Source organism: Microtus ochrogaster, chromosome 16 (assembly GCF_000317375.1).
Source record: "Microtus ochrogaster isolate Prairie Vole_2 chromosome 16, MicOch1.0, whole genome shotgun sequence".
Taxonomy (NCBI): domain Eukaryota; kingdom Metazoa; phylum Chordata; class Mammalia; order Rodentia; family Cricetidae; genus Microtus; species Microtus ochrogaster.
Window position 1 is genome coordinate 52,734,444 of NC_022018.1, and position 19,376 is coordinate 52,753,819.

Consider the following 19,376-nt stretch of genomic DNA (forward strand, 5'->3'; position numbering starts at 1 on the left):
GGCAGGTGGATCTCTGTGAGTTCAAGGCCAGCCTGGTGAACAGAGTGAGTTCCAGGACAGGCTACAAAGCTACACAGAGAAACTGTCTCAAAAACAAAACAAAGAAGTTCATCCAGACAATGGAATATTTTTCAGCCTTAAAAGGGAAGCAGAGAGCGGAGGAGATGGCTTATTAGTAGAGCATCTGCCTAGCGAGACCCTGGCTTTGATCCCTAGCAATACATGAACTAGTGTAGCACTCAGAAGGTAGAGACAGGAAGATCAGCAGTTCAGGGTCAACTTCAGTTCAGGGATTCCTGAGCTTCAGGAAACCCAGCCTCAAAAATAAATAAATAAATAAATAAGCAAACAAACAAACTTTAAAAGGTAGGGAGCTGGGCTAGCTCTGTTGTCACACAGTGAGGATGGTACCAGCTAGTTGGTAGTCTGAAGCAGGGCAGTCTCTCAAACACACAAACTGGAGGCCAGCAGGGCAAGGCAGTAAGACCCCATCTCAAATACAAACTAAAAATCAAATAGTAAAGTCCCTGATGACTTATGACTATCATCCCAGTCATTTGGGAAACTGAGGCAGGAGGAATTGAGCAAGGCAAGTGAGCCAAATTAGTGAAAAAATGCCTTCAACTAAAAAAAATAAAAAGAGGCTGGGGCCTCAAAGCACCTGCTGCTCTTGCAGGGAACCTGGGTTCAGTTCCTGGCACCCACATAGTTCACAACTCTTTTAAGTACCACTCCAGGGAGATCCACTGCCCTCTTCTGGTTTCTGTGGGCACCAGGCACACATATGGTCCATTCACATACATACAGACAAAATATTCATACACATTTAAAAAAAATTAAATCTTTAAAAAAATTTTATGCACCCAATTGCAGGGGTGTCCAACCTCTGCCATCCTGATTACTACCAGGAAACAGGCGATTACTACCAGGAAACAGGGACTGGAACTTAGCGAACCCAGAGTCGTTTGCTGTCCAAGTCCAGGTTGGTGGACGAAGTTCTGGGAAAAGCTGGGCTGTTTCTGACCAATGTCCAGATCCATTGTAGCGAGGCAGACCCAGCCTGAAGCTGAGTGTGGGAACCCACACGTAGATTCCTTCCACCTTGACAAAAGGTCAGAGTTCAGGCCTATTCCTGCTCCCTCAGGGTTACTAACAGGATGTTTTGACCTAACTGGTTACTTGATGCTTTGGGTATTTGAGAAGCTAATCACTTTGTTTGTACCTTGCATTTTGGAAAGGTAGTCTTTTGTCTTCCCCTCCTCTTTGGATTGGGCTATATAAAGCCGATGAAACATAAACGTGGGCAGATTTGGTATTCACTGGGCTGCCTAACCGACTCTATCCCGTGTCCCTGTCTTTCTTCTTGTATATTTTTCTGTCTAACATTTCTTTTTTTTCCCCCGCCCCTCTCTGTCTAACATTTCTAATCCACACACCCCTACCCTGAAATGTACTGAGGATGGACCCTGACAGCCAAGACCACTGGACCCTCAGAACACTACTCTCTACCACCAGCAAAGCAGGGAGAGCACTTCTGAGTCTGCCATCCGACTGCTGGCTTGAATTCCGAACCCTGGAAATCTGCAGCACAAGACGTCATCAGGACAAAGGTGTGTGACACCTGGGAATATCAAACATCCAGTGTCTTTTTAGCCAGGATATATAATTTACATTATAAATGTGTGTAGAAAATATATTTTATATAATGTAAATTATGGGGCATTCATCAGAAGGACAATGTGACTTCTATCAGGTACATGATTACTGTTAATGTAAGAAAATATAACCATGGTTTTAGCAGGCAAGGACAGCTGCTCCAGCTTCCTCTTGACTACTTCTTCAGGTTCTTATTCATGGCTCAAACACACAGGGAGGATACAGGACAAACTAACTTTTCTCAATGGCTAGAGACAGGTCATAACCCAAACTGTGGGAGGACACAAGTATGGAAAAAAAAATTGTTTTAAAATTATGCCTATGTACACATAAGTACAAGTGCCTGTAGACAGAAAAAAAGTGACTTTCAAGGCAACCACAGCCTCTACCTGGAGCTTTCCTTGGAAACCAGTCTCCAGGCTATAAGGAACCTTGAAGGAGGGGGCTATGAAAGGGAGAAGGTTCTCCCTGAATGCCAGAAGCAAACCCAGACCTGTAAGTAACCAGTGCTCAGTGTGCTTAAGTCATCAGACTCTATTAAGAGTCTCTAACAAGCTCAGAGCTCCAGGGAGTAAGAACACAAGATAGGTTTATGATGACTGAGTTTGAGGTTCAGTTTTTTCAAGACAGAGTTTCTCTGTAGCTTTGGACCCTGTCCTGGAACTCACTCTGTAGACCAGATTGGCCTCGAACTCAGAGATTGGACTGCCTCTGCCTCCCGAGTGCTGGGATTAAAGGCGTGTGGGCACCACTGCACAGCTCTATAGTTTAGACAGGGTCTCCTATAGCCCAGGCTAGCCTTGAACTTAGTATGTGGTTGAGGATGGCCTTGAACTCATACCCTCCTCTTTCCACTCTACCTGGTTTATGTGGTACAGGGGATTCTGTATGCTAGACAAGAATTCTGCCAACTGAACACTCCCATGCCCACCTTTGTGTTGTTTTTATGCAAAGAAAACACATTTATTTCTCCCACCTGCAATTTACAGATGAAAGTCCAGGGGGTCCCTGCTTGCAGGCCATGAATGAGGTGCTGGCCACCTGTATTGCTGAAAGTACTTTATTAACATTTCATATTCTATTATGCAAAACTATATCTGCTTAAAATTTCTCAGTCTCTGTAAAAGAACCCTGGTCATGGCGCAGCTTCTCTGGGACCTCGTTCCCGTAGCAGTTCAGTGAGTGGATCCTGTAACAGCTACAGGTCTCCTCCGGGACAGACGGTTCCCTGCTGGGGCCCCAGCCTTTAATGTCAGCTAGGCTCCCAAGAGCTCCCTATATCTGGAAGTGACTTCCCTGGCCCATCTCCAGCTGGGCAAGTGTTGAGTTGCAGGCCTCTGGTTAGTGCGGTCACCCTGGAAGGTAGACTTTGGGCCTCATAGGCATTCCAGGGGCCGGCCCTGCAGAGTTCATCGCATGGACCATCACGTAAGTGCATGGAGAGCTGGAGGAGCCACCAGGGCTCGGAGTTCCCATCCCAAAAGTCCAGGGGTCTTTGTCCACACTGCGGGCCACACCAGCCTGCTCTCTGATGTCGCTGAGGTCTCTGTGAGAAGAGGAGGCATGTGTTGGAGAAGGAAGGCTTTTCTCTGGACTTACCCAGGACCTTAACAGACTCAGGCTAGACCACTGCCCAAGGGGCCATCTCCTTCTAACAGACGCGCCCACCCCTCAGAAAGCCCTGCAACAAGAGCAATTTCTTCCTGGACCCCAGCTCTCTCATGCCCAGCGCCCAGAGAAAACAAACTCTCTGGGGCTGCTTCAGAGTATAGAGAACAACAGCCCAGCCTCTCTACGTAGCCCTGACTGTTTTAGAGCTAGATATGTAGACCAGACAGGCTTCAAACTCACAGAGATCCTCTTGCCTAAGGAGTGTTAGCATTAAAGGTGTGTGCTATGACGCCCAGCTAGCATTAAGTTTTTTAACATTACAATAAATGAGGACAATTCAGTACCCTCATTTAGGAAGGCAGCAAGCATCTGGAAGAATTTAGAACAACACTACTACACATATTGGCAACACTTGTTAGAGTATATGCACCAACAGCAAGAGCAGAGGCCAGCTCAATACCCAGGCAGTGTGGGCCTTGCCTGAGGGGCAGATGGCCCCAGGCCTAGAGCACCCTTCTTCTTGGGAACCCAAGGCCAGGGGCTTTGAGGCTCGGGATTATAAGCATCCACCATGCTAAGCTAGAGTTATGTGAAAGGAGGGAGCCTCAACTGAGGAAATTCTTCCACAAGATCTTGGCTGTAAGGCATTTTCTTAATTAGTGATTGATGTCAAGGGCCCAGCCCATTGTGGGTGGTGCCATCTATAAGAAGGCAGGCTGAGCAATCCAGAGGGAGCCAGCCAGTAAGCAGCACCCTCCATGGCCTCTGCACCAGCTCCTGCCTCCAGGTTCCTGCCGTTTGAGTTCCTGTCCTGACTTTAGTGATGGACTATGATACGAAAGTGTAAACCAAATAAACCCTTCCCTCCACAACTTGCTTTCTGATCACATCTCACCAGTCATAAGAAACTCTAATTAGGACAGGGTGTCTGTCTATACGAGACCTCCAGCCTGAAACTCAGATGTGCACACCGCAGAGAACAGAAGCCTCCTCCCGTTTAGAGCCCAGAGGCCAGATGCTGAGTGCAAAGGCAGACACACCAATGCGACACAACCCTGGAGGTGGTTTCTACTCTACCTACCATCCAGGCAGCCAGACCCTAAAGTCAGAAAAGGCTGAGGAGATGGTTAAGTTGGTAAGAGTGCTTGCACGGCATGCAGAAAGCCCTAAGTTCAATTCCTACCATTGCACAAAGCAAGTATGGTGGCACCTACAGGTAATTTCAGCACTTGGAAGGTGAAGGTGGGCAGACTAGGAGTTCAAGGTCATCCTCAGGTCCTTAGCTCCAGAGCAAGCAAGCCTGAGGTCAGCCTACGTTACAGGAGACTATCAGAGAGACCAAGAAGGATTGTGCCTTTACTGGTTCATTAAAAAAGATAAAAGCATTTCAAGAGAGAAAGAGCCATCGCTGCTGCCTACCTGGAACTAGGTGAAAGAGAAAGTGAGGAGACATGGAGACCCAAGAGAGAGGAAGGCAAGTAACTCTGGCAGAGCAGACAGCACAATCGGAGGGCACAAGATCTTTGCCAGCTACCGCATCCCACCGAGTTTAAACTCAAGGTGATCATACTAGATAGAGCAATAGCCAGGGGTGAACGTCAGTCAGGGCAAGGCACTGAAACAGCTTTGGGGTTGGGAGTTGAGGCACCAGAGAAGTAGGTGCACCCAGGCCCCCAGAATGTGGGGTGGCCAGTGTCCCAGGACCTGGCAGAGACTGAGCTGGGGAAAGGGTATCCCTAACATTCCCCCAGTCTGTGACCAAGGTAACCCACGTGGCGAAGCTGTGGTTGTCATGGGCCTGGCTGTGCTGAATTCCTGGCTTGCCTCCGCCGCCACCATGACCACCACCGATGCTGCTGCTGTTGTTGTAGTTGTGTCCCTTGAGGCCCAGGTAGGCAGCTTGTACCGTCTCCAGGTCCTCGCCTCTCAGCTGGTACCAAAGCTGTGCCGTCCTGGAGGAGAGAGTGCAGGATAAAAGACCTTGAGGGGCCCCTCATTCCCGGCTGTGCACATGCAGAAATACCTCACACAGCTCATCTTGGCTCTGGCTGGCAGCACACAGAGCAGGACACGTTAGGCATGGGAGTGGGACACCTGGGCTATTGGATATAACAGCCATGGGTGGAGAAAAGCACGTAGGCTCCAGTGAAAAGCAGCTTAGTAGACAAGAGGTGGACATTTCTAGCACGAGGCAGTGTTGACCGCTGAGCACTGCGCTGAGACACAGAGCAAACAGCACTGCTTTTAAGGAATTAGTTTCTTGCCAGGCGGTGGTGGCGCACGCCTTTAGTCCCAGCACTCGGGAGGCAGAGGCAGGCGGATCTCTGTGAGTTCGAGACCAGCCTGGTCTACAAGAGCTAGTTCCAGGACAGGCTCCAAAACCAGAGAAACCCTGACTCGAAAAACCAAAAAAAAAAAAAAATATATATATTAGTTTCTTCACTCGTTTGTTTTTGCGGTGCTGAACAGCATATACAGGGTCCTAATTTTTTAAATTATGTTTTTATTTTGTGGGTGGAGGCACATGCACCACAGGGCATGTTTGGAGATCAGAGGACAATCTGTGGGTCAGTTCTCTCCTTCCACTGTCTGGTTCCAGGAATAGAACTCAGATCCTCACACTTGACAGCAGGGTTTTTTACCCATGAGCCACTGCACGTGCCCCAATAGCATCCTTAACAGTGAGTAACACAGTGAATTTACGTGTGTGTGTATTTTAACACAGCGAAACTGCCAGGTGTGGTGGTGCACACCTGTAATCCTAGGCTCCCAATCTGTGAGGACAGTGATGCCCATCTGAAGGGTAGAGCATCTATCTGTGGCAGTCCAAAATGTCGCTGACATAATAGACTGTCACATGTGTGTGCAAGCTCACTACGTGCCCTCCGTATGTGGACAGGGAAATGGCTCAGTGGGGGAAACATTTGCTGTGCAGTATGAGGACATGATGAGTTCAAATCCCCAGAGCTCAGGTAAAAAGCTGGACACATAATACAAGTGTCTGTAATCCTAAGGGAAGACAAGAAGGGCAGAAGGGAAAATCTCGGATAGACACCCAAGGTTGTCTTGTGACTTCCACATGCATGCACCCATGTTCATACATGACCAACTGCACACGCACACAGACAGACAGAAAGACCCCCCTCCCCATATACACATGTCCTGTGCCTTCACAGCCCAGCTCTACGCCCCAGAATCACAAGAGCCACAGTAGCCACAAGAATAGATTGGGCCTGTGGGACCCTCAGACACTGCCCTAGGGTACCTAGTAGGTGCGGTCAGCAACCCTACAGACAGGCCCACCTCCTGGAAAAACACCTGCCACCGTACCTGTCGGCACGCCGCTGCTCACCCTTCTTCACGCACTTGAGGAGGCAGCAGGTGAGGAAGGCCATGGACATGAGCAAGATGATGGCGCAGCTCACGATGGAGGCGATCACTGCCACTTTGAAGCCGAAGGTCTCGTGCGGTGGCACAGCTAGAAGGAGAAAGCCACCAGGTCCTGGCACATGGGCACTGGACAATCAAGACAGGTTCTGCCTGTGCTGCACATACAGCTGGACAACTAGAAAGTGCATCTTCCTCCCGAGACAGGGAATCCAGGGCTGGCACAACCCTGACCCTCGTGCTTCCAATTCCTAGAATTCTTGGCACCTAGAATAAAACATCCTTCAGGGGATGTCTGAGGCAATCATGAAGGGAGAGTGAGTAAGGAAGCGGGTAGGGTTTGTTTCCTCATCACAGGACAGTGAGTGACCCGTCAGGAGTCAGGGCAGCGGCAGGATGGAAGCCAGCCCCTGGGTCTGACATCTGTATTCAGTCACGGTAGTAGGCAACAGGGGGAAAAGAATCCTCAATGATTAATAGCCTTCAGTGTTAACAGTATTTGGGGTCCCCATCTCACCAGCCCACCAGCAGCTGAGCTGGGGCACCTGGAGGGGGGGGCGGTTACCTTTGCATACAGGGCTTCCTGAAGACCAGTTGACGACACTCCCATTCCAGGCACAAGTGAGGAGGCCAGACCCCACCATCTGGTGTCCAGAGGGGCAGTGGAACATGAGCACAGTCCCCAGTGAGGTGCCATCTCCACGGACAACTTGCAAGGTGCCTCGAGGGGGCGGATGGAGCTGAGCACAGGTGCCTGGAGAAAGAGGTGGCTGTGAGGCTGGGGTGCAGTGAGCAGAGGAAGAGAGGAACTGCCTCAGCCCCCAATACACAATGATTAGATAAGGATTGTTCTAAAGGAGGGAGGGAGAGAGAGACACACACACAGACCGGAAAAGCGATATTTCTCCTAATAACAGAAAGATAAACATTAACTCAGATGAACAAAACAAGGAAAGAGATTTAGAAAGTAAACAAAACTCCAATCTTTTTGATTTGCAAAGAGATCTTACCAATGAGAGTTAAACACAGAATTTTCTTTTAAAATTGAGCTAATGTGTAAGCAAGGAATACAAGAGATATATTAGCTAGCAACCACAAAAACATGCTTACCACACAGCAAGCCAAGAAACTTGAATGACAGCTGATCTCTCCCTCAGCAAGGTTGCTAAGATTTATTTATTTATTTTTTATGTTGCTTTGTTTTTGTGTTTTTTGAGACAGGGTTTCTCTGTGTAGCCCTGGCTGTCCTGAAACTCTCCGTAGACCAGTCTGGCCTCAAACACACGGAGATTCACCTGCCTCTGCTTCCTGAGATCTGGGATTAAAGGCGTGCACTACTACCACCTGGCCATAATTTGAACTCTTAATTCCAGGGTCTCATCTCGCTCCATGAAACATCAACTCTGTCTCCACAGATATCAGGGCAGGACCGAAGAAAGCTGACTTCATGGACTAATCATGGTCCACGCTCCTGCTTTGCCTTTTCAGAATCCTGGAATGTGGAAACACACTATCTATCCCCTGGCCAGGGAAGTGGACATGGGATTTTGGAGCTGTGGTAGACATGGCTGGGCAGACATTAGCCAGGCCCAGGGCTCTTCCCCAGGATGCCAGGCAGCCAACACTTCCTAGTCCTCAATTTAGAGTCACAACTTCTGCATTCTTCTGCAGCTGAGCTGGCAGAGCAGAGGCCCACCCTCACCACCTGCTACCAGCCTGGTCACAAGCCAGACAGAGACGAGGTGGGGGTGGGTAGCAACACCCATAGTGGCCCACCAGCACAGGGCTTTGCTAAACTAGAACTTCATCACAAAGGGTCCAGAAGCAGAAGTATCTGCCACACAGGATGGCCACGACAGACTACAGCCCCAATGGGGGCTGTACCACAATCGGGCTAGCCCCGACTGTGGAGCCAGGGGACCTAGCTCAGGGCAGCCTTTATTTCCTGGGGACTTCTTACCCTGGGCTTGTATCATCACCTGCAGATGAAACACCAGACAGCGATGCGAGAGGACTGGACGAAGAGAAGTCTGCGGCCCATCAAGGAAACCACCCCGTGGTCCACTTCCCCTAAATATGTCTTAGCTGCAGAGAGGGTGGGGCACCGCAATGTCCCCACTTGGTTCACACTATGTCTGTCAGCAGCCACATCCGGTGCTGTGGGGAGGGCTCTGCTGGGGCAGGGTGCCTGTCCTCAGCTAGCGGCTGTAGGCCTTGGTATACCTCACAGTCACGAATCTTAAAAGGCAGATTTCCTGCCTTGTCATGGAGCCTCACAACTGTGGGGGATGAAGGGCGAAGTTACCAACGGCGACCAAGGAAAGAGGGCCAACTAGCCCTGCCAGACAGGCTATCAGAAGCCCAGGAACTTCTGTCAAACTGAAGAGCTAAATAAAAGCAAGAAAACACCTCTAGTGAAGTCTAACCAGAGGGATGGCAGCCCCGGAGCAGAAGGTATGAAGTAGCCAAGGTGGAGAGAAGAACCTGGGCAGACTCAGGATGGAGAGGCTTCAAGGGCAGTCCTGGTCCCAAACATGCCATTTCTACCAGCCTCTAGGGAACTCACAGCGGGTAGAGTCCAGCCTCCTAACCACTGTTCTTCCATTTCAAAAGTAAGAGAGCCAGGGGGTGGTGGTGCACGCCTTTAATCCCAGCACTCAAGAGACAGAGGCAGGGGGATCTCTGTGAGTTCCAGGACAGGCTCCAATGTTACAGAGAAACCTTGTCTCAAAAAAAAAAAAACAAAAAAACAAAAAAAGTTAAATAGAGGAGTTTGGGCAAAGGACGGGGGTGGACAGTGGGGATATGCCCCCCTTGTGTTACTCAAGGAGATTTCGAAACAGGTAGACCCAACTTTCTTTAAATAAGCTGAAGGAAGCACAGAGAAAGTGGCTCTGGCTGGGTGTGTCTCCCCAAAACAAGTCCCCAGACTTTTCCCCCATATTGGGGTAGGGGAAGACACCTGGGCTCCTGGATCTGATTCAAGAACAAGTTCCAGCCCACATTTCACGCTGGCCTCAGACCTCCCCACCTGCAAATTGGGTATTCTGCCCTACTGGGTCCTGGGAGGGTAGGGCTGGTTCACAGAACCTGCCTCAGTGGAACTTGATCCATTGTCTCATCAGGATGCCTTGAATTCACAGTGTAGCAAATCAACTGCTAACCCTCTGCCTCCACCTCTCCAGTGAGAGGATTAGGTGTGCCACCACACTGGGTCTGTGCCATGCCAGGGTTGGAAACCAAGGCTTCATGCATGCTAGGCCAGTATTCCACCAACTGAACTGCATCCCTCAAGTAGGAATTTAAGCCATGTCTCAGGCACTCCAGACTAAGGGTGCTTGTAGTGATATTTTATTTGTATTTTAATAAATAAAACTTGTCTGAACGTTTAGAGAATAAAACAGCTGCACTGATCAGCCTTATAGACCAGGCAGTGGTGACACACATCTTTAATCCCAGTAGTGAGACTAGTTTGCCAAAACTGGTAGTGGCACATGCCTTTAATCCCAGCCCTAGAGAGGAAATAAGATGGGAGGAGACATCTCTCACACACAGTCTCATTCTGAGATTCCTGGAGGCAGGGTCGCCACCTTGGACTGAGGTAGAGGTAAGAGCCAGTGGCTGACTATTTTGCTTTTCTAACCTTCAGGTTGAACCCCATTTCCTGTCTCTGGGTTCTTATTAATTGTGCTACAGGTACGAAAACACATGCAGGCACACACACATGCACAGTCTCCATCTCCCGAGTCCACAGCACAAGGGACCTTCCTTTTGCCCATCCCTGGGCCTGCGAGGCTAGTAGATTCTGCTCTAGGGTAAACTCATCTTCTAGATGAGGGGGCTGAGGCCTACAGGTTTGCTCAAGGCAAACACCAGGGTGAGCACCTGGGTTTCCTCAGCCTCGAGTGGCCTTTAAATGATTGCACAGACGGCACTGGGCAGGCAGAGATAAATGCTGTCAACGTCTGAGGCCTGCGATTCTCTGGATGCAGTGGCACAGGCCCTCAGGAGGCTGGAGCAGGCAGGGCCGAGAGCTCAAGACCAGCATGAGTGACACAAGTAGACCTCTTCAAGGGATGCTTCAAGGCGTTTCCAAGAGCCAGGCATGCTGGCACACGCCTTTAGACCCAGCACTTGAGAGGCAGAGGCAGGCAGAGCTCTGAGTTCGAGGACAGCCTAAACTACAGAGTTCCAGGGCAACCAAGGCTATACACAGAGACCCTGTCTTGGAAAAACAAACAAACAAAGGGTACTTAGAGATAGACCTCCAAACTTAATCTTCAGACCCACAGTTACTCCTCATCAATGCTCCACAGACTCCTTATGCCTAGGGTCTAAGAATCAAGCCCATCTGCCTCTCCACTGCTCAAAACGTCCCACCAAGCCCAGCCCCAGCGGGTACACTACTTCCTAACTAATGTGAAGACACCCCATGTTCCCAGGCAGGCACCCAGCTAAGGTGACAGCAGGTGACTTTCAGCCCTCTTTGGGAACCGCCCCTGGACACTGGACACAGGGTATCCCACAGTCCGTCATGTCTATGCATCTGACCGTAGCTCCTTTGGGCAGCTCTGGTACAGCTTTTACTTCAGTAACTCTGGGGCGTGGGCACTTTTTTGTTCCATGTGAAAGGAAATCTTCAAGAGAGTGAAAAGCAACAGAAAAAAAAAAAAAAGAAACAAATGGGATTAATGCTAATATGAAAAACACACATGACCCAGCCTGGTCCTCTAGGCTCAGGACGGAACAGAGGACAGATAGGCACAGCAAGGTGACCCTCCCAGCCCAGGAGAGAGTCTCTAGCCTGGCCCACCTGACATCTCAATCCAGTCCACATGCAGTAGATCAGGGTAGATCCTTCTACCCTGAGATGCACAGGGCTGGATCTGGGAGAGGCCCCTCTCCTCCTCCCTTTTCCTCCCCCAGTCCTTGAGGCCAGCCGGATGCCTGGGGAAAGAGCCTTGTTTGTTAATCTTTTATCTGGAACCTTGGACCTAGGCAGGGACCAGCATCTTCTGTCCTTCCTGGGGCCCACAGCCCCCTCACCCTGACCTTGTTAATAAGTTCCCTTTTATGTTGGCAGAGGCTGTGTGAGGCGGGCTTCTGGGCACAGCCTCGCCAGGACTTGGTGGCCAAGCTTGTGTTCCTACCTGACAGTGAGTCCTTACATAATTTTCTCTGGGTCTGCATCTCTCCAAATGCCAAATGTGAATCACTGTGGTGGAGGTGGTGGTGGTGGTGGTGTTTCAAAGTTCTTTGCAATGACTGACTTACACATACACAGGCACACTGACAGCAGGGACCTTGAGACACCAGCAGCCAGGACAACCTGTGGCTCTAACACTGAGTACGCAAGGCCCAAAGCCTGGCCGTGTTTCCCCTGGGAAGCCATCTGTCCCTTCTGAACCGATCTTCCCATGCCCCTGAAACCATGGGACAACTAGGCTGGGCTCCATATCATCAGCTGTGGGCTCCCTTCCATTGGCAAGACAGAATATTCTAACTAAGGGAAATGTAGCCCTAGCCCTGAATCTTCTGGGGGACTATACGGCAAGGGGAGAGGAGCCTCTTGCTGATTCACACTGGCTATCACTGGGTCTCAGTTTACCCTACGTAATGTGGGCACAGCAGGCTTCAAGGATGAGGTCAAGAGGATGCTCAAAAGGCCCACCAGCCCCTTATCCATTGAGCTTCTCTTTTTGTACTTTTCAAGGTTCCTTCCGGAGTTAGCGGAAGGTGGCTTGCAGCCACTGGAACCCTGTGTTCCTGGAAAACCTCCCGGACTAGGGAGTTCAGGAGCTGCCCTTGGGCTGAGTCAAAACCCTCCCTCCAGTCCAGATAGGAGACCCTGGGGGGGGGGGGGGGACGGGGACGGGGACACAATGACAACACTCTTAGTCTAGCCCTTACCTCACGACTGCCTTTCCTACCCACAGGAGACCTGACCTTCAGAATGCCTCTGGCCTACTCAGTAGGGGGCCCATTCGGCAGATTGTGGGAGCCAACTATAATTTAACATCCCAATTATCTTTTTTTCTTTTCTTTTGACAGCACCAAACTATCTCCAAGAGGTTTCAGGCCCCTTCTTTTGCTTTCCCAGCCTATAAAACAAATAAGACAGGCAGCCGGAAGTCCCACTATTGCATTATTCAAGGACAAGGACTCTCTTTGTACTCGGCTAGCCCTGCCCCCAGTCTGGAGGCAGGAACACAGCACTCACCTTGCAACTCGTAAGGGAACTGAGGCACCGGGGTAGGACTCAGCCCGGGTGTGAGGGGACGCAACCAAAACTCAAACAATGGGGACTTGGACGTACTGAGAGGACACTAATTCTTCCTGAAGCCAGGCAGGGCCAGGGACAACCAAAAGTCTCCTGACCTTCTCCTGAGATTCCCTATGCAAATAGTCTTTTGTATGCAAAGTCAGCAGGGCCTCAGGCCACCCTCCGGCCACCTTTTCCAGTTGGTGACCTATTCCTCAAGGCAGAAGGTGCTCACCACTGGAAAGCCCCTTTTCTCCAGTACTACCAGACCCAGGGCTGGTCTCCATAAACACACAGGTAATCCCGTGGATTAACAATTAGGAAGCTAAAACTAAGCACACCTGTGGGGTTGCTGGCCCGCTGGCACAGTATCAGACAAATCAAATCCACTAAAGCAGCAGTTCTCAACCCGTGTCTGGACACCTTTGGAAGTCGAAAGACCCTTTCACTAGACTATCAGAAATCACAGATAGTTATCAGAAAACACAGGCCTCATAACAGTAGCAAAATTACAGTTACAAAATAGCAACAAAATAATGTTGTGGTTATGTTGTCACCTCAAGTTGAGGAGCAGTATTAAAGGGTCGTGGCTAAATTAGGAAGGTTGAGAACCACAACACGAAGATGAGGGCGAAGATGAGGGCAATGCTACCTCCAGAGCAATGGGGCCAAGCCCTCCTCAGAGACACCTCCTGGCTGCACAGGATGGAGCTCTTGGAAGAAATGAGAGGTTCAGTTTTGGTTGTTTCTCAGATTTACCAAAACTGAGATTAGAACCCTTTTAAAGAGGCCGGGCAGTGGTGGCGCAAACCATTAATCCCAGCACTGAGTCTACAAGAGCTAGTTCCAGGACAGGTTCCAAAGCTACAGAGAAACCGTGTCTCAAAAAACCAAAACACACAACATACACACACCACCAACACCAAAAGCAAAACAAAACCCTCTTAAGCACATTTTAGAAACGACACACCTAAAAGTCACTTTGCCGCCTTCCAGAGACCTCTCTTGACAGCCTAGGCGCAACCCAGGGCCGGGGTAGCTGGATGACCTGTCTCTCCACTCTCACAGGATCACTTTCCCGTTTTACAAAGTGAAGTTGGAGTAGTCACCGAAGAACTTCAAAGATTAACACCTCTCTCCCACCCACAGGCCACCCCGGCAGCTCCCTCCGCCCCCGGGCCGCGCACCCCGCCAGGTGAAGCCGGTTTCGACTTCCGCAGGCGTTCGGGACGGCGACGGGGCTACTATCGCCGAACTCGTGCAATCGCTAGGAGATGCCCGCCGCCTGGTTTCGAGTCGCTCGCCGCCGGTTTCGGCTCAGTTAGGGGTCGCCTGTTGCATCGGTGGGAAGTCGGGAAAGTTCCTTCTCGAGGAGGCCTTGGCGGTGCGACGCACGCCCCCTTCCTGGACACGGTCCCCAGCACGGCAGCCCCTCGCCCCTCCGCTTCTCCGTCTATGAAAAGGGCGCTGAGACCCGCGGCCCCAGTCCTCACCTGTCTGGTTCCCTGGGGCCGGCGTGGCGTTCCCGTCCCGTCCCCGTGGCTTTGCCCTGCCACGGAGGGTCGCAGACACCCGGAGCATCCTGAGCGCTCTGCAGCGGTCAGGGGGGAGCCTGCCTAGGTGGAGGCGGGGCCTAAGTGAGGGGCGGGTCACTAGAAGGCGGGGATGTCTCGAGTCAAACCCAGGACACGCCCTCCAAGACGCTGTTGTTGAACTTTAATCAAGTCCCGCCTTCGCCTTAGGGTGGAACCAGGCTGACTGAGACAGAGACTGGACACCAGGTAGAGCGGATTTTGAGAAGCCCCAGGCTGATCGCCCAGAAGTCAGAACTTGAGCTTGAGTACCCCTGGTAATCGTTCTGCACACCTTCGGCTCATGGCCCTCCTCAGGACACCGGCCAGGCAGGTGACCTTGGAGAGTGCAAGTCCTGGTAGAGAACAGAACGGGGTTCCGGCGGGAAGGCTCTCCAGCCTCTGCTTTCTGAGCAGTGAGAGATGCATCCTCATTCTCCTCTGGAGTCAGGGTTGGTTACACCCACTAATATCCTCTTTCCACTTGAACTTGTGGGTCACACGTGATGGCTTTCTTCAATTTCCTTACATGGAAATCGTGAGAAGTAGGTCCAGTCCACACACCTCACTATACCAACCCCCCTCCCATCTTTCCCGAGCACACTCTGAGACACCAGTGTTTCCTGCCCAATAGCCAGGGATCCCACTGCTCTGTGTGGCCCCCTCTCTGCCAGTGGGGACTTGCTCGGGTGGAAGCTGTCACAGATGAGAAAATGGTACCCACCACCATGTGTAGCTCAGGCCTCCAGGTGTTCGGCACTGCTGGCCAACAGACTATTTAGGTGGGGATGTTTCCTAGGTCTGCAGAACAAGGAGCTCCACAGAACAACAGAACGTGTTATCTCATCACACAGGAGGTGGGAAGCCAGAGACGGGGTCTGGGCAGGGCCAGAGCAATCCAAAGTCCCCAGGGAGCATGTTACTTTTTTTTCTTTAGATTTTTATTGTATTTTCTGTATATGAGTGTTTGACCTGCATGTATATGCACCCTGTGCATGCCAATGTTTGGTGTGTGTGTCACCATGTTGAACGCTGGGAGCCAAACTCAGTCACAGTCTAAGAACAGCAAGTGCTCCCAACTGCTGAGCTATCCTTCCAGCTCCTGTTGTCTTGATTCTGTTTCTTTTCTTTTCTTTGAGATAAGGTTTCTCTGTGTAACTTTGGTGACCTGTCCTGACTCGCTCTGGAGACCAGGCTGACCTCACACTCACATAGATCCACCTGCCTCTGTCTCCCAAGTGCTGGGATTAAAGGCATGCGCCACCACCACCCAGCTTTGATTCTTTGTTCTCGTTTCTACTCAATAAAAAAATGATAATTTTATCCTCAAACCCTTTCACAAAGTCAGGCAGTGGTGGTGCATGCCTTTAATCCTAGCACTTGACAGACAGAGGCAGGTGAATCTCTGTGAGTTTGAGGTCAGCCTGGTAGACAGAGTGAGTCCCAGGGCAGTCAGGACTGTTCCACAGAGAAATCCTGTCTTGAAAAACTAAAACCAACCAAACTGAAACAAATAAACAACAAAACAAAACAAAATCTTTCACAGTGGACCGGACACCTAAAGTTCTGTTGTTAAAGGCTCATAAGATTCAGATAAGATTGAAGAACATGTGGGCTTCTGCTCTTTTTAAAGATGTTTTGCCTTTTAAGAATAAAAGAAATAACCCAAATTTGTACCTCCAAAAAGCTAGATGTTAGGGGAAACCAGAATTTCTCTTACAATGTCTGTCAGGCCCTGTGGAACCTTCTACAGGTACCACTGGGGTTAGCTTCTTGGTGGCAGATTAAGGGAAGGATATGCGTGGAGTTCTGGTTATGTCTGGGTTATGACCACTTTGCTGTTCTACCTGGCAGGTGAGCCAGTTTGTCAACAACTAGCACCATCCCAGGTTCAGAAATGATGGCTCGGGGATACCTTGAGGGTGTGTGTGTGTGTGTGTGTGTGTGTGTGTGTGTGTGCGTGCGTGTGTGCGTGTGTGTGTGTGTGTAGGGGATGACTGCTGAACACCTGCCACCTACCTGGCCAGTTCAGGAGCTGAGGACACAATGGGGTACTAGGGGAAGAGGACACTATCTATTAGGAAGCTGGCTCTTCCTGCTTCATGCCTGGCTGCTGTAGGGCAATGAGGTTTCAGGCATTCTTTCTTCTGGCCTCTTTACTCTTTCCTGGATTTTCTGACTTTGCTACAATGAGTGAGTATATTCTCTCATCAGAAAACAGGAAATAGGGGCAGCAAGATGGCTCAGTGGGTAAAAATGCTTGCTGTGCAGGCCTGGCAGCCTGAGTTTGGCCCCCAGAGTCTACTAAAGGTGGAAGGAGACTACTAGTTCCACAGAGTAACCCTCTGCCTTCACACACGCTCATGCATGCACGTATACATATGCTAAATTAACATGAAAAACAGGGAACAAACATTCGAGGAGGGGGAGGAGGGAATAAAAACGTCTGTAGAGGTGCCAAAGACAGCACCAGATCCCTGGAAGCTGGAGTTACAGGGAGCTGGGAGCTGCTTGACGCACGCGTTGGAAACCAGACTCAGGTCCTCCAGAAGAGGGCAACAAGTGCTCTTACCTGCTGAACCAACACTCCAGCTCCAGGTGACAGATATCTTTCAAAGATTCATACCCATAAACAATTTCAAACACACCCAAGGCCATTGTGCTTTGTAATTGTCAAAAAAAAGATGTAGGCTAGTTGATCATGGAGCCCATGTCTATTACCCAACACTTGGGAGGTAGAGGTAAAAGGAATAGGAGTTCTAGGCCAGCCTGTACCTGTGATGTTATCTCAAAGAAGGAAGAAAAGGAGGGGGGACGGATGGAGCGACAGAGGGAGGGACAGAGGGAAGGAAGGAAGGAAGGAAGGAAGGAAGGAAGGAAGGAAGGAAGGAAGGAAGGAAGGAAGGAAGATGGAAGAAGGAAGGAAGGAAACAGAAAGGGTATGAACTAATGCTCATTGTACAGATGGGGAAACCAAGACTCAGAGAAGGATGCATCTGGCCCAAGGTCACGTAGTTGTTAGGATTAGCCTCGTTATGATGACCTGAAGAGTTCCCTTCTCTTAGCTTTCCAGAGGCAGCCTTGTGTTTTCATTAGCGGGGAGGGAGGCTGCTCCCAGATAAGCTGGGAGGTAAGAAGGTGACCGGGTAACTCAAGGGTGATCAGAGGCTTAATACGCTGGGGCCTGCTAAGCTGCTTTGATACCTAGCACCCACACAGTGGAAAGGGCAGGCCTCTAGGGCCTGGGCTCCAGAAAAGTGTGACAGCCTTGCCTGCCCTCACTCCCTTCCTCCCCCATGATGCCCTTACTTTTGCTAGACCAGCAGCTGCTTAGTCTTTAGCAACCGTGGGGTTCCTATGCCTCAATTCTGACTCTTCCTGTCTCTGCTGGGCCTGGCCTCTGGGGGTTCTGAGTAAGCCTCTGCCCCTTGGGGGGTGGGGTTCCTGCCTCTTTCTCCAAGTCTCAGTGAAAGAGTGATAGTTTGTGGCCTGCCAAGCACCCCAGAGAAAGTATTCTTTTTTGTGACCTAGGGAGTTTCATTAGGGTTTGCTTACAGTAGCATAGGCAGATAACTAATGGTTACACCACAGAAGATGGGGTTTCTCAGTACAGGGAGGGGCCTGTAAGTTCTTCCTGTTCCTGGGGGTGTGTGTGCGTGTGTGATTCTTGACTCCTCCAGGGTAGGGATTCCAGAAGGATGTCTCTGTATACTCTAAGACTGGCCAGGGCTCATCCAAATGGGGGCACAAGAACGACTCTGACCCTGGAGGTTGTTTGCAGATCTGCCACTTTACCAAGGCCTGGCGCACCAATGAGGGTCTGCCCTGAACAACATGATCCATCCCAGATCCTCCAAAATGGTGAGCCAAAATGACCCTTTATTCTTTCTAAATTAACTACCTTTAATTTGTTGATGATTGGAGAGTGATTTGGTCCAACGCAAATCTGAATCCTAGCAACAAGTTCCATTAGGAGTTATGGTCTTAGACCAGGCGCCCATGGCTTGATGCTGTGTTCCCTGAGCCCATAGCAGTGACCCTGCTCATTGGGATCTTGGTAGCAGACGCTGGCCTGCTTTTTCCAGCTTGCCTTTGCAGTGCTCCAAGTTCTGACTTTTTCACCTCACCAGTCACCATTTATGCCTCCCAGTCCAGGGTAGCCATGTTTCTCCTGTTGTGATAGTCTTGGAAAATCTGTCAGTGTCCCAAGTAGCTCATGGATGCCATCTGGAAAAAGCCTCTACCCCCAGATATTTCTGGATCTTGTACTCTGAGATGAACCATTACCCAAGGGCTACACCCTAATTTCTTCAATAAGTAATGTTCAGCAACACTTTCAGCATTGTGTTTAGACAGCTCGTTCCCCCTCTCCCTCCCTCCCTTCCTTCCTTTCTTTCTTCTTTTCCCCCAAGACAGGGTTTCTCTGTGCAGCCCTGGCTTTCCCAAAACTCGCTCTGTAGACCAGGCTAGCCTCAAACTCACAGAGATCTGCCTCCTATGTGCTGAGATTAAAGACATGCACTACCCTGTCTCAATAATGCATTTCCTAATTTTAGCAACCTGGACAGGCTGTGGAATTGCCTGCAAAGCCTCAATCCCCTAATCCTCTGCAAGCATCCCCTAAGTGGGAACCAAGTATTCAAATACCAGACACTTCAGAGCTGATTCGTAGCTCTAGGATATTCTACCAACAGAGAAGTAGAGGCTAAAGATCAGAACTTTTTAAAAACTTATTCTTTTTTTTAAAAAAAGATTTATTTATTAGGTATACAGTATTTTTTTATGTGTGTGTGCCTGCAGGCCAGAAGAGGGCACCAGACCTCATTACAGATGGTTGTGAGCCACCATGTGGTTGCTGGGAATTGAACTCAGGACCTTTGGAAGAGCAG

At 50.1% G+C, this 19,376-nt stretch overlaps 1 protein-coding gene across 1 annotated transcript; it reads right to left on the reverse strand.

Moving 5' to 3' along the window:
- Positions 1–2,658: 2,658 nt before the first annotated feature.
- Susd3 (sushi domain containing 3) lies at positions 2,659–14,497 on the reverse strand. The gene is made up of 5 exons (XM_005355162.3): positions 14,410–14,497; positions 7,220–7,408; positions 6,598–6,745; positions 5,040–5,219; positions 2,659–3,202 (listed from the first exon to the last, which is right to left on the reverse strand). The coding sequence occupies exons 1-5, from the start codon at positions 14,495–14,497 to the stop codon at positions 3,007–3,009; spliced, it is 801 nt and encodes a 266-aa protein (XP_005355219.1). The 3' UTR covers positions 2,659–3,006.
- Between the last annotated feature and the right edge of the window lie 4,879 nt (positions 14,498–19,376).

Coding starts and splice junctions, on each gene's coding strand:
- Susd3 (XM_005355162.3), bottom strand. CDS start 14,497: ATGCTCCGGGTGTCTGCGACCCTCCGTGGCAGGGCAAAGCCACGGGGA. Junction 5,220..6,597: donor GAGCAGCGGCGTGCCGACAG/GTACGGTGGCAG, acceptor TCTCTCCTCCAG/GACGGCACAGCTTTGGTACC. Junction 3,203..5,039: donor GACAACCACAGCTTCGCCAC/GTGGGTTACCTT, acceptor CTCTTCTCACAG/AGACCTCAGCGACATCAGAG.